General features: G+C 39.6%; 2 protein-coding genes across 3 annotated transcripts; one reads left to right on the plus strand and one right to left on the minus strand.

Moving 5' to 3' along the window:
• Nucleotides 1-586: 586 nt before the first annotated feature.
• Nucleotides 587-3,975, plus strand: LOC127766842 (uncharacterized). 2 transcript variants are annotated; one of them, XR_008016294.1, is made up of 2 exons: nt 587-2,531; nt 3,085-3,975. XR_008016294.1 is itself a non-coding variant. In XM_052292004.1 (2 exons), exon 1 carries the CDS (start codon nt 604-606, stop codon nt 1,258-1,260), a length of 657 nt encoding a protein of 218 aa, XP_052147964.1. In that variant the 5' UTR covers nt 587-603; the 3' UTR covers nt 1,261-1,268; nt 3,085-3,975. The 2 variants fall into 2 exon arrangements, 1 of the variants encoding a protein (XP_052147964.1); XM_052292004.1 differs by having other exon boundaries at nt 587-1,268.
• Nucleotides 3,976-4,424: 449 nt separating this feature from the next.
• LOC127766841 (65-kDa microtubule-associated protein 6-like) lies at nt 4,425-10,307 on the minus strand. The gene is made up of 11 exons (XM_052292003.1): nt 9,848-10,307; nt 8,330-8,533; nt 7,322-7,579; nt 6,695-6,910; nt 6,454-6,609; nt 6,216-6,375; nt 5,978-6,129; nt 5,760-5,847; nt 5,433-5,506; nt 5,270-5,344; nt 4,425-5,175 (listed from the first exon to the last, which is right to left on the minus strand). The coding sequence occupies exons 1-11, from the start codon at nt 9,944-9,946 to the stop codon at nt 4,825-4,827; spliced, it is 1,833 nt and encodes a 610-aa protein (XP_052147963.1). The 5' UTR covers nt 9,947-10,307; the 3' UTR covers nt 4,425-4,824.
• Between the last annotated feature and the right edge of the window lie 3,467 nt (nt 10,308-13,774).

Here is a 13,774-nt window from a genome sequence, read left to right on the forward strand (position 1 = left end):
AAGAAGACATCACTTAGTAGTATAAATCTGAACAAACTATCAGTTATCTACTCACGTAAAGGTGATTATCCAGATTTATAGTATTAGATAATGAAATTGTTATATATTTATCGACAAATTTTCTCTTATAAATTTATCAAATGTAAATACAATATAATTGTAATTATATTGTAACTTTTATGCAACTATATTCTATCTTTTATGTAACTGCAATGTAAATTGAATGTAACTTTTATATAATTTTAAACTTGTATGTAAGATATGTGTAAGTTAAAAAGAAAAAAATTCGTAGCGCGCGTGGGTGAGGAGATTCGGTCTCGCAACCTCCTCTTCATGAAAACAGCGTGTTACCATAGGATTTTTGAAAGGTGAATAGAAATTGTATTATAGTACAATATAATTGACAATATTATTATATTATAATTATACTGTATTTATATCTGATAATTTTTTATCGATAAATGTCCTACTCTCCATTTCAAAACAAATTAACTTCTAAAGATTAATTTGAATAAGCATTTATTCATTTAGGTTTGTCTCAAAAGATAAACAAAGGGCGTATATTCAGTAGGTGGAGTACGCCGATGTTACGGCAGTTCGGGAATGTACCCGCAGCTTCTAGAACCCTCCATTCTCCCCACGTATAAGGCCGCGCCCCGCGATCCAAGCAGCAGCAGCCATAGCCCCCGCCAGCTCGCCGCCGCCGCCGCCGCCGCCATGTTCGGCGTCGTCTTCCCGGACCACAGCTTCCCGCTCGACGCCACCGCCTTCGCGCAGGTGGCGCCCAACTCCTGGGCGCTCGACCTCTCCACGCTCTCCCTCGCCGCCGCCCCGCGCTCCGCCGTCGTCTTCCTGCTCCCGGTCGCCGCCGCCGCGCTCCCGCCGGGGAAGGCCGTCGCCGTCTACTTCCAGCCCGCCGCCAACCGCCCCTTCGCGTTCCTCGGCGCGCTCGGCCCGGGCCGCCCCTCCGCGAGCCTCCCGCTCCCGGAGGCCGGCGACGAACCGGAGCCCCCCCTCGGCCCCGCCAAGCTCGGCGTCGCCGTGGAGGACGCGGCGGCGCTCCCTCCGCCCCCCGACGGGCAGCGCGCCGAGCGCGTCGCGCTCCGCGTCGGCGAGAACCTGTTCAACTTCATGCAGTCGTTCTGCGGCGCCGACGGCGGGAAGCTGGTGGTGCCCACGGACATCCTCGACCGGTGGTTCCGCAAGTTCCAGGAGCGGGCCAAAAAGGATCCCTCGTATCTCAAGACATTCGACTTTTGAGAGCGAAGGTACAGAACAGCCTTCCCGGTTTGCATCGATTCTTCCTGTAATCCTGTTTTTTTTTTCTCTTTTTGTTCCCCTTTGGTACCAAATCGTCAATTGCTAATGTAATTAGTAGTTAGTGTTACGATGCTACAGTACAATGCTTGTAACTAATGCTAGTCTTAGTGCAGTAGGACTAAAATTAGTTTTAGATCATGATCTCACATTCTCACAGACGGGGACAATGTTGGAGATTTTATAAGACAATGTAGTGGACTAGTGGTGAACATGGTATACTTTGGGTATGCATGTACCGGTGTATCCTAGAGGCCCAAATTGAATCCTTGTGTAGGCCTTGTTCGGTTATACAAGGATTCAATTCGGGCCGGGAATGACAAGTATAGTAAGCAATTTATGATAGATACAACGAGAGACCGGGATTTATTCCGGGCTAGGAACCAATTTACTCATGATAGGGACAATAAGAAACCGGGAATCAATCCACTAGTCAAGAGGTGTGGAACTAATCCGGATGTTTTGTTGTGCCTAATATGAGTAAATTGGTTCCCGACCCGGAATAAATCCCGGTCTCTTGTTGTACCTATTATAAATTTCTTGTTATACCTATCATTCCTGGCCCAGAACGAATCCTTGTGTAACCGAACAAGGCCTTAGGGGGTGTTTATACAAATGAAGCTGCATTGAACCTTATCTTGTTGGTTTTTGAATTGCCTGTACATCTTACATTTCTTTACTCATCATCTTGTGCTATCTGAATTTTAATCCTGAAAATAGCGACATCGTTGTTTTGAGAATGGCCAGGACACGTTAGAATTGCAGTTGTTAATATAGGACTTCAGCTGTAATGCTTTATATGATGGGAGAATCCATTTAGTCCATAATTGAACATGAATGTTTTTTTGGGTTAAGTTCTAGATACTCTGTGTTTATCATATTATACTGTTTGTTTATGTGCTGGTGATTCTGATTTAATGTTTACATATCAGTTTGGCAATATCATTTTCACCTTTGAAACTACCAGCTTCTGCTCGTATTTTGATTCATCTGTTCATGATCTTTTCCTACGTTTTTGGATACAGATATCAGATGCAAACTAAGTTCTTAGGTGTGATTTTTGTTTCAGTTCTTGTTTGTGTCAGACCAAAGAATCAATGAGTCAAAACTAAATTTTGTTTTAACTGTCTTTTTTTTTTTTGGTGGAGCCAATAGATCAGTAGACATTGAAAGGTTTAGCCTTCGCTGGTGTGCTGTTGCTCCCCTTTTCTTGGGTATGTTTTGCCTGCCTTTAGTTTTTGTAATAGCTTATTATGGGTTTATGTAGTCTTTTTTGTTGCAACAAATTTGTCTTTTTTGTTGCCCAAAACATACCCAAGCATGAAGTACTGTCAAGGAAACAATTTTATGCGGCGTTTCGATTTTTACGTTGTGATCACCGATCAAGCATTCTCTTATTAGTTATTACATCTTCCTGCGTTGATAAGAGGCAAGCCAGTAATTGAGTACTAAAAAAATCAGTAGCATGGCTGAAATTCCCAGCTGGAGTTCTAGTTTATAAACTGTTTGTTATTGTTGTCTGAAAGTAGATGGCTTTGAAAGAACTGTGTTTGTGTTTCGGACAGCCATTTCCTAGTATAAATATGAAGATGTGCACCACTAAACACAAATTACGAACCTTAACAGAGACCGAAACATTAGTACCACTGTTCTGCAGAACTATTGCGACGAGCAACTAGCCTATGTCTTCTATTTTCTTTTGTTAATGGTCTACTTTTGTGCATAATGCACACGCTAATTAATTTCGCATGGGCATATCTTTTTCAGGTTATTTTGCAGTTCATTGCAAACTGCATGTCGGCAGAAAGGGTTGGTTAGTAGAGTTTTGTATTTGTAGACCATCTATCAGTTCTGTATTTCTAGACAGAAATTAACTTGTCATTCAGGGACTGGATTCAATCATGGTTGCCAGTTTTTTTTTCTTTTTTTTTTTTCTGTACTTCTAGTACTCCTAGAGAAGTGGTACCAAAAGCCACAACCACAAGAAGGTACTTGCGTCAAAAGATGAAATCGTGTTGCCAAACTGTACAGTAATACAATTGAACTTTGCTACTGCGTGTCAACTTTATCTTGGAGTTGCAGTTTCATGCTAAGAAAGGGGTAATTCTCAAGTTGTTTACTGTTCTGCTGTTCACTGGCGTTTTAGCTACTACACAGGCTTGTTCTTTACACATGTCAGGCCTCCCTATATCTTTGGAAGACCAAAATGCAGCAAGGGTGTTGTAAAATGTACTCCCTCCGTCAGCAAAAGGTAATTTGCTTCTTTCTGGTCCAAAATAGGGGTGCTGGCCAAATATTTCCTCAGTTGAAGACTATCAGAGCTTCTATCGCAATGAAAGATTATCAGAGCTTCTATCTCCTCTGCTTTTTGGAGGATTTGGAATCACAAAAACAACGTTATCTTCAATAATCAACCACCATCAGGTGCGTGAATTTTACATCAAAGAAGCAGATGGACCGGCCCTAGATGGGTGGAAGGCTGTCTTCTCAATTGCTATTTCTTCGGGCTCCTCCCATGTTTAATTCTGTTTCTTTCTCTTTATTATGTACTAGTATGCTCCCCTCCTTGTTTTCTTCTTTCCTGTATTTTAATTACCCGTTGTAAGCGACTTGGTTACTCCATTAGGAGGAGCTTATATCAATATAATTCAATATTCGCCCAAATCTTCAGTCCTTGACCAACAGTTTTGATCCCACAATTGCAGCAGCAATTGGTAACAAGTCCACTTGCTTCTACTGCATTGCTTAGCCCACTTGTTAGGTTTGTAACATATAATTTTATTTCTTACCCATAATCAAGTACTCCATCCGTTTCACAATATAAGACTTACTAACATTATCCACATACATATAGATAATAAATCTAAACACACATATGTCTAGATTCATTAACATCTAAATGTATGTGGGCAATGTTAGAAAGTCTTACATTGTGAAACGAAGAGAGTAGATAAGTATGAAGTATGAACTAAATGGTAGTAAAACAAATGCGACCTTTGAGTTACCTTCCTGAATGAAGTATGAACTACGATTTCCATAGCAGTACAGCACACAAATCAAAGGCCTCAGGTTGAGTCTGCAGGATGAAATTACACAGCACCTTTGGATTGCAAATCAACACCAACTCCTTTTCACATGCAAAACAATGACTAAATACAAAACTCAAAGAATACCAAGAAAACGAATATAATGCACAACTTAGGCATGCTTCCTAACCAACCCACTGATCAATCGACGTAATTTAGGTACAACAGCACCGCAGATGTTAGGTCATATATCTACAGGCAAATCTTATCTAAATCCTGTCACAACCTGTCGTCACTCATTAGCAATGTCAACCAGTTAACACACAATGGCCCAATGTCGTGGATAGTCTTCACTACCATCCTTCTTGCTGAGAAGTCTCTCATCCCTAACCAGAAATGCAGCATTTGGAAATCAGGATTATCAGAACCTCAAAAGATCAACTGTGACATTCTCGAAAACGTCCAATCGAACGATGGGATCTCAGTGCAAAACCAAAGGAGAATCAGGTTCTGAGCCGCTGATGGAGGCAAAGGATGACATACTATCCTCCTTCGAAACCGTTGAGAAGTTCAGTGGTGCAGCAGCCAGCCTCCTGTTCTCTTTGAAGTAATTATTGTACCGTCCAGAATATGAGCGTGGAGTTAGAAGCTCAGGAGTGGCACTGCCTGCAGAAACTCTACGGGGCGCCGGGGTCATGAACCCAGCTCCATTTCCATTCGGGTGATGGCTGCTCGTCCTCCTATTAAAGCTGCTTGTCTTTTTTGGACTAGGTTTGGAGCCGAAAATCAACTCTTTCTCCTTAAGCAATAAGCTTTGCAGTTTCTTCTGGTCCTGTAGTAAGAATTATCAACACATCCAAATAGTGAGGAGTCAACTCTTGTGGTCGTAATGCCAAAAGGAACACATGATGTGGTACAATTCATACCCGGTGTCGTCTCTTGTCTTCTTCCTTTTGTACCCTTCTGAGTTTTTGCTCCTCCAAAATGGCAACAAGACGGGCCTTCACATGCAAATTCAATTTATGTAATTCAATGGAACATAGTGTACTGTAATGATGATAAATATGGTAGACCAGCTCTACGACTTACTCCATCATATAAAAATGGCACACTTCTTTCATCCTCCCACGCAAATGTTTTAGCTATCAAGTTGTCAATCATTGCTGCACAGAAAGTATAGCTTCTAATCATTTTATGTATCAAATATGCGAGTGACTATAGATGGATCTATATCAGAAGCAGCAAGTAGACCGAGCTTGTGAATCAGGAAATGCTTAGTGATTACTGTTAGGAGTACATCATTGTCTAATAAGGTTATACCTATATCAGAACCATTAGCCCAGTTCAACCAATATTTTAGCAGAATGCAACACAGTGTTCAACTGACATACCAGCAGACATGGAAACAAAACTCACATGGTATTTTTTGAACAAGTATCCTTGCCTTCTCTGCACGCTTGAGATTTATATGGGCACCCCTACCAGCACTATACCTGCTACTATCCTGCACAAGGACACAAAAAAAAAAAAACTCTTAAAGATCTTAACTAAATCATAGAAGAGATGTGAAATATATGTTGTCAACCAAGGCCTATATGAATATTCAGAATAATTAAAACAAAAATGAATCGTACTTGGTTATATTCCTCAAGCCAAGTTTCTTCATCACAAGCTGATAGCCATCTGTCTACTTTCTCCATGATATCTTTCCTGGTTAGGGACTCCTCCCTCGCTTTTGCTATTTGTGTTTCAATGCTGGAAAGAAGTTCACAAGGATCCACTAGACCTGAATATGAAATTATTTTAGAACATTTAAGATATTCCTCAGCAGCAATTTTCAATTGTAAGCAAGAGAGAATATCAGTAGTATACCAGAATCAATCAATGCGGTTATCTTCTCAGGTGCTGTGCTCATATCAGGCTCCATATGCGCATTACTGCAGATATCTTCTAGCTCTAACCTTTTCTTAAGAACAAGCTCCTTCATTCTACTTGCCTTTTGTTTAGTTAGTCTCTCAACTTCCTCTTCTGTCTGTATTCAAATAATTATGTTAATAAGTCCAAATTACAGCTTGTAAAGAAACAAGTATCTCACAGATAGTAGCCGAACCTCCTGAATTGTCTCCAGCGACAGGACACTAGATGAAGTGATCTCTTCCTCAGTAGATCCAAGAACAGCAGCTACTCTGGTGAAATGTCTCCTCTCTTGTTCAGTTGACTCCATCAAATTCCATAACTTGTGGAGCTTTCCGACGATTTCTTGCAACTGAACAAAATTTCCAAATAGTTAGAAAAGCTATAAAATGAAATTGAGACACCTCTGTACTCTGTAGTTTCCTAAGAGGAATCACCTTCGAAACTCTAGTCCTCTTTTCTGCTTTGAGCTTAAGGATGGTCTCAGTAAGACCTTCAAGAGTGCTATCACTGATATTCGTTGAATTTTCTGAGTTGGCCCCATGTAAACTTGGATGCACATCTTTAACTGTCTTTGCAAAATCCATCCCAAGCACAGAGCATAGGCAGTGCACTTCATCGACGTATATGAAGACCTTCTGAAGGCGATCAGACTGAACAAGGAGGGAATGAAAAAGATTATTGCTTTTACTAATACAACAATATGGCATGGCAAAGTTAGGATTTTAGATAAAAAAAATGAAATAACCTATCCTTTGAAATATATAACTAATCTTGTTCTCAGCATGTTGAAAGTGACAGTTTATGGTTGAAACAATAGGTAAACAAAAAAATGGTTGTAGCACGTAAATGCTTAAGGCATACACATATTTTGATATCCACCATTCACTTTATCATCAATATCTAGTCATATGCGACTTTGTGTGAAAATATGTACATTTTGACAAGATACATTTGATTTATTTTTTATTATTATTATTTTGGTGCAACTCATATCCACATGATGGCTGAATGGGTTGAAGCAAGTTGAGCAAAGAACCATTTTAAGTCAAGATCATAGTTACCTTCTCTTTCTGTAAATTGCGAAGCTCCGCTTGAAGATCAGAAAGCCTTCTGGTTGACAAATCATGATTGTCCTTGGAATGATTGACCGGACCATTGTCATGCTGATTATTGTGATCCGAAATTTGTGCTTTTATCTTCTCGATTTGAGATTGGACAAGTGAGAATTGTTTTATTCTTTCTTCTTTCTTTGACCTGAGATCTTCCAGTAGAGGCGTCACTTTGGCAAGTTGCTCTTTCAATGATTGCTTTTCATCCACCTGTAGACGAATATCTCAAATTACTCAGAAATGGAATATACTTATACAGTGATGTCAAATATGTGACAGAGAACCTTTACGATATAACAAAGCATAATAATTCACCTTTTTTTACTTAACTAATGTGACCCTAAACATGCCAAAAGCAATTAACTGTGGCCAATGCATGTAGAAGTTGGGAGTCAAAAGACCAACACCTTTGCTTTTTTTTTCTTTCTAAATGCCATTACCAAATGGAATTTCAAACAAAGTTCACCGTACAGCAAACCATGTTGCATAGTCAACCTCATGTGTAAAAGAAAAGCTAGGCATCATCCAGGTATGCTTAACTTACAGGAATCATATCCAGCGATTCTTCAACCAAGTAGATGGTCCACAATTATAATTCTGGCCAGGAAAGAAAATGGTCCTTTGAACCAAGTTCTACACTAAACTAGTTTCTCAAATGTGCCCATCAGACATGACTATGTACCAACCGAGTGACCCAGCTGTGCATGTTGCAGTGATATGATCCCCATCATTATTTGAACAAAGATGGCCAACCTGCTGAATATGGTATATTCTACGAGGTGTAGCATGACACTAACAATTATTTCATACTTGTTGTACAAGATACAAGATAACCTACCAATATCTGTAGCTACAGACAAATCAAACCTTATACGCATAAGACACACGATAACATAATCTAGGTCCCTAGGCACAAGGCTTGGAACAAGAGGCAAAAATAGAAGTATGGGCTGAGTATACCTTAAATTTTGGGGTAATTTCACCTATTGAAGCCACTAAAACTTTAAGCTCTGCTTCTTTGGCCATCAATGACTGACGGAGCTGGGATCTCTCAGCATTGGCACTATCAACCTTTCGACGGTACACACGCATGCACTCTGTTTCAAGTTCTAAGAACATGCGATCTTTATCTTCTTCGCGCTCCCCAATCTCAGTCCATATTTGCTAAAATAGAAGTTATGTTAGAATGGAAACAATTGCAAGAATTACATATAAGTTCGTAATATTCAGAGAAAATAAAAATGTGCAGCCACCTGAGCAGCATTAATGGTAGCTACATGTGACATTTTTATTTATTTATTTATTTATTTTTGCATATTTGATGTTTTTATTCATCTAATTGACACATTGGCAAACCGGCAATTGATAAATTGTTATAGACCATGTAATTTCATGCCACAAGGAACAAAAATCTAATACGCAGGCTTTTGATGAAGCAAGCTGACTGCTCAACCACAGACAACAGAGAGAGTAAATGAAACTCAAAATAGGGGTATAGAGCATACAAAATGTAATGTTCATAAGAGAGCTACTAACTTCCCAAAATGTATATAAATGTGTCTTTGCATACCCTAACCAGGCCCCACTTCTCTGGACAGCATTAGTTAGTGGAAATTTAATTTGTTTTTATTTTCTTTCTGCAGAGTTTTTTTTTGGTAAAAATAAGGGGCATAGCATTTCTTTTGAAACAGCAGAGGATTGCACTCTCACTTACAATTCCCAATTTCGAGTACGCCTGATGCTATTAAACTTATATCATTATGCTCACTGACACATTAGCTGAGATAAATACTACTACTACCAAACGTAATATTTCTGACCCGTGGTACATCAACAGTGGTATAATAAGAGAGCTCCTAACTGAATTTACACAAGCAGTACTACTCCAAGTTCTTCAGCTCCAAATTCAGACTTTAGTAAAAAGAAAAAGTAAAGTAAATCGTCGCATCTGCTTTGCTTCCCGAGAAACATAGTAGAGACCCGGAATTTCCATAAAAGAAAAACATAGAAACCAAGAAGAAGCTCGTAGTAAATCAAAAGTGAAACCTTTAAGAATGAAATCTGCAAAGCTGTAGGCAGAAGCAACAAACTCCTGCTGTTCTCTAAATCCTAGCATCTGTTCAAAAGAGCGAACCTTTTTGGTAGAGAAAACAGTATGCTTGCAATTCAAGAAAACCAAAGGAGTTGGAACTTTTGAGCATAATTTGGACATATAATGTGTGCTCATCTCGAAAACAATACACAGAATTTACAAAAACACCAGTCCAGCTTGGCTCAAACTGTGCAATTTCATCCAAAACAAGCAACGAAATCCTAGTATTTCTACGATTTAAACGAGCAAACGAATCAAGCAAGAAGTATCCTCCCCTATTCCTTCCAAAGAACACCTTCCATTTCTCCTTAAATCCGTCGTATTCTTGCAGAGAACCAAATCAAATCAAATCAAGGACGCCATGAACAAAGAACCGAATTACGCACCTCGAGCTCGCGCAGCAGCCTGCCGCACGGCGTCTCGAAGCTGACGCTGCTCCTCACCGCCTTGTCCATGCCATACCCGGCCAAGACCATCTCGCCCATCTACTCTCCTTTCCTCTCCCACTCCTCTCTCTCTCTCTCTCCCCCCTCCAGGAAGGAGAAAGAGAAAGCGGCTAGAGGCAAAGGATGCACCTATCCAGTGCCTCTTCCTCTCTCTCTTCCGTCTTCTTCCCCCCTCCTCCTCCTCTTGTCTTCTTGGTTTCTTGGTTCTTGGCCCAACGACGACAACAATGGCGCTTCTCGCCGGGGCTGCAGCCAGCAACCCTCTCTCCTACGCTTTCCTCGCAGCAACCCTCGGCTCTAGAGGACTAGAGAGAGAAAGGGAGGGTGGAGACCAGAGAGATGGGCAGCGGTAGTTGCTGGACCATATATGGATCTCACTGAGCACAGTTGGTAGCACAATGGAAAGAAAACGAGGTGATAAGGGTGAAGAAACCGAGAGGTAGGAGACGACCAGAGGGATCTGTTTGTAAAATTCAAGAAACTTTTGGGGTGATTTGGATGAAAAAGGTAGTAACAAACAAATCTCCCATTTTTGCGGTTTGGGGACAAATCTGAAGATCTTGGACTCACACAAGCATAGTAGAATTTTACAGCATTTGTTTACCTTTTTTATTTCCTGTTTTATTACATAGTAGATCACAATTATATACTACATAAAAAAAGTGTCCCCATCAACTTGTTTCTTTTACAATGTTTCGGTATTCTAAGCGAAGATTTGGCAAATAAATACTAAACACATTATACAGGAATTTGAGAATTTTTTATGTTCCAAATTAGTCCTTTAGGTCATTTAGAATTTAAAATGGCTGGGCTTCATAAATGAATTGCCCCCAAAGAAGGACATTCCCTGAAGAAAACTGATAAATGACAGGTACATAATTAAATGACAGCATTGTTGCCTGTTCTGAAGCGCGCCAGATTGTGTGAAGCAAGAACCACCCGGATTTTTGTGTGATTAATGTACACATAAGTAGGAAAGGTAGGTACAGTTAACCACAAGGTTTTTCATGCCATTTACTGCACAAGTAAAAAATTATAGAAGAGATGAGGCAAAGATATTCTGCTGATCTACTCCAGAGTGAAAAAACAAAATTCTCTAGGAATAACAAGGTGATCTTCTCTAAGAATTCACATCTACAGGAAGTTTTGGCACCTCGGATGTTAGCCCTTCACCAAATACAAGAGGTTAGGCTAAAAACCATGTAAAATGCACCACAGTTAGATTCCACCATTTTAATTAGATGGGGACTTTTGTTGCGATGTAGATTGCAACAGGTCACTCTTGGACCCAATCAATAGTGTAGATCATGTGTGTTGCACAATTATAAGATCTAAACCGTACAATTAAATCAGTGCATCACCGCAGTGTCGCCATGATTTAAATGCAGGAATTTTCTCAGTTCCTGATAAGAGCATTAGAGTTCAAAAAAAATATTAGGCTGTTTTATTTTTATTTTATGCAGAAACTGACCTAAATGTTTATCCCCATTGACAGTTTGTGCCGACCATTAGGCAATATACAGACAGAGTTGACTAGAATTATATGGATGCTTGTAAACGAAATGATCAAATGAATCTGAAGTTCTGAACCTACATGCATCATCCACATGTACAGTGTGACGAGACATGCCCCATGTGATGCTGAGGTCAACCTCAATAGATTAGCAAAAGCTATGGGATTTAGAAGTAAGTAGTGTGATCTAAACAATGTACTGGATCTAGGCTCACCTGCCCTTTCTGTCCTGATTTAATTGGAGGCTTCTCTCAAACTGTCGGATTTGAGTGTTACCTGCAATGCTTTCTTATGAAGATCCTGCACTTCGCACATATTGATTGCTCTAATAGCTCTGGTCTCAGTACTAGTACTGTACTATGCTACTTCAGATTCTAGATTTTCCTTGTAATTTTTGTCTCTTTTTTGTCCACTTAGCTATGATGGGTCTATGATAAGCATTTGACAGTTGCATCTTCTCTCGGAATCAAAAGTTCTCTAACGGTCTAACTTTTAATTAAGATTATAAGAGTTGGAATCTAGATGATGAATTAGAAGCCATAAATTAATTTTTTTTCAGCTTCTTCAGATTCTCATCAGCTAGATTCTCATCAGCTGCTTCTTATAATCTAAAACTCCCTAAACAGATCCTTTATTTTCTTCTTAAGAAAGGATTGCCAATTTGGCATGTGTTGTCTACGGCAGAGAGGTGAGCAGTCTCTCTGCCAAGAAGGAATTCAGACATTTCTTCTCATGGTCCATTGCTTCGACATTAATCTCTGCAATGGTACACCATCGCTGTCTCCTCTAGTTTGGTTAAACAAACCTACTTCCTCTGTTTTAAAATATAGCAACCTAGTATAAGATAAGACACATCATAAACTATAGATCTGAACATAATAATAGATCTCATCCCATCCTATATTACTATATTTTAGGACGGATGTAGTAATGCAGAACTGATATAGGAGTATCCAAGTGCCACTAGTAGTACTATCCTGTCACAACTCACAATTCACACATGCTTATTTCATGCAGTTTCCCCCTTTTTTTTTAACTTTGCTGTTTCTCTGGAGCTAGTGTTCGTCTGTATCGCAGACTCCCAGTTTGTGTTTGACTGCAAAAATCCATGAACCCCCCAACTTCTCAACCTCTAGGAAAGAGAGAGCAGAATATAAGGTGTGTTATGATTGTTTATGTTGTGATCTTGTGATCTTTCAGTTGTACAGATGGACAAGGAGCGAAAGGACAAATGTATCATCTGCCGTGCTTGATGCTCCCTTGCGTCTTCGGTTGAGGGAGCAATTAGCAAATAATACAATACCTTCAGATAGTGATTAACACGCGTAGGACAAAACTGTACTCCTCTGAGCCTGAAGAGTTATTCCATGGCAAACATGAACGGTCATTTTGTACCTTTGAGTTAATCTGTGTGTATGTGTTTGACGTCTTCCTGTCCACCTGTACATTGGTCGGCACGGCCTGCAGGAAAGGTTACGCTGCACTTTCTTGTGCACATACAATTATACAAACTTCATAAATTTCTTTTCTTTCAGAAGGAATTTTTCATGTCTGAACATGAATGTGATTTTGTGTACATCTAATCAGGGTTCTATATTTCGGAATAAAATATATTTCGGGGGTTAACGATAGAAGCAAAATTTCAGAAATCATGGAAATTTCAGACAAAAAAAATTAAAATTTGAATAATTTTGTCTTATTTTTGAAAATTTCAACCAAAATAATTTCCTATCTGGAACCTAAATTCCTGAAAAATTTCCGGAATTTTGGAAATCGCAAAATGAAATATTGAAGCCTACATCTGATCAGTTGATCAATCTGGAACATTATATATATTGCCAGAGCATCAAACCTTTTTGCACATATGTTTGTGACTATTAATAAATACACATCAATACATTCATGCCCTCTTCACTTTTGGTACATGTTGAAGAAATGGAGCAAGATTGCCATCGCCTCAATCGGTTGGTGGTGCAACAGAAAGGATGAAACAGATGACACGTATGGTTTTCCAGTGAAGTATCTATGTGGATGAAGTGCAGGGGAAGGCAAAATTCAGCTCCAGCCTACACATCATTCGGAAGTTGGCCAAAAATTTGAGTAACAAACAACCCGCTTTGGTTTGTCCCCAATTCCAACCATTTTGAGATCAGGAAATGCTATCATTACTGGTGTAATCTGGGGCCCCTCAGGCCAATCAGTCCAAATTAAAGTAAATCAAATACCCCCAATCATTTGATTTGGTTGCTTAACAAATGATCATATCATTATCTTCCCGGGGGGGGCTATCATGTCCACAATTCCAACCTAATTACCTCAAAAGTTTTTCTTTAGTTGTGGGCTTGTGGGCATGG

This window comes from Oryza glaberrima, chromosome 3, assembly GCF_000147395.1.
Source record: "Oryza glaberrima chromosome 3, OglaRS2, whole genome shotgun sequence".
Classification (NCBI taxonomy): Eukaryota; Viridiplantae; Streptophyta; class Magnoliopsida; order Poales; family Poaceae; genus Oryza; species Oryza glaberrima.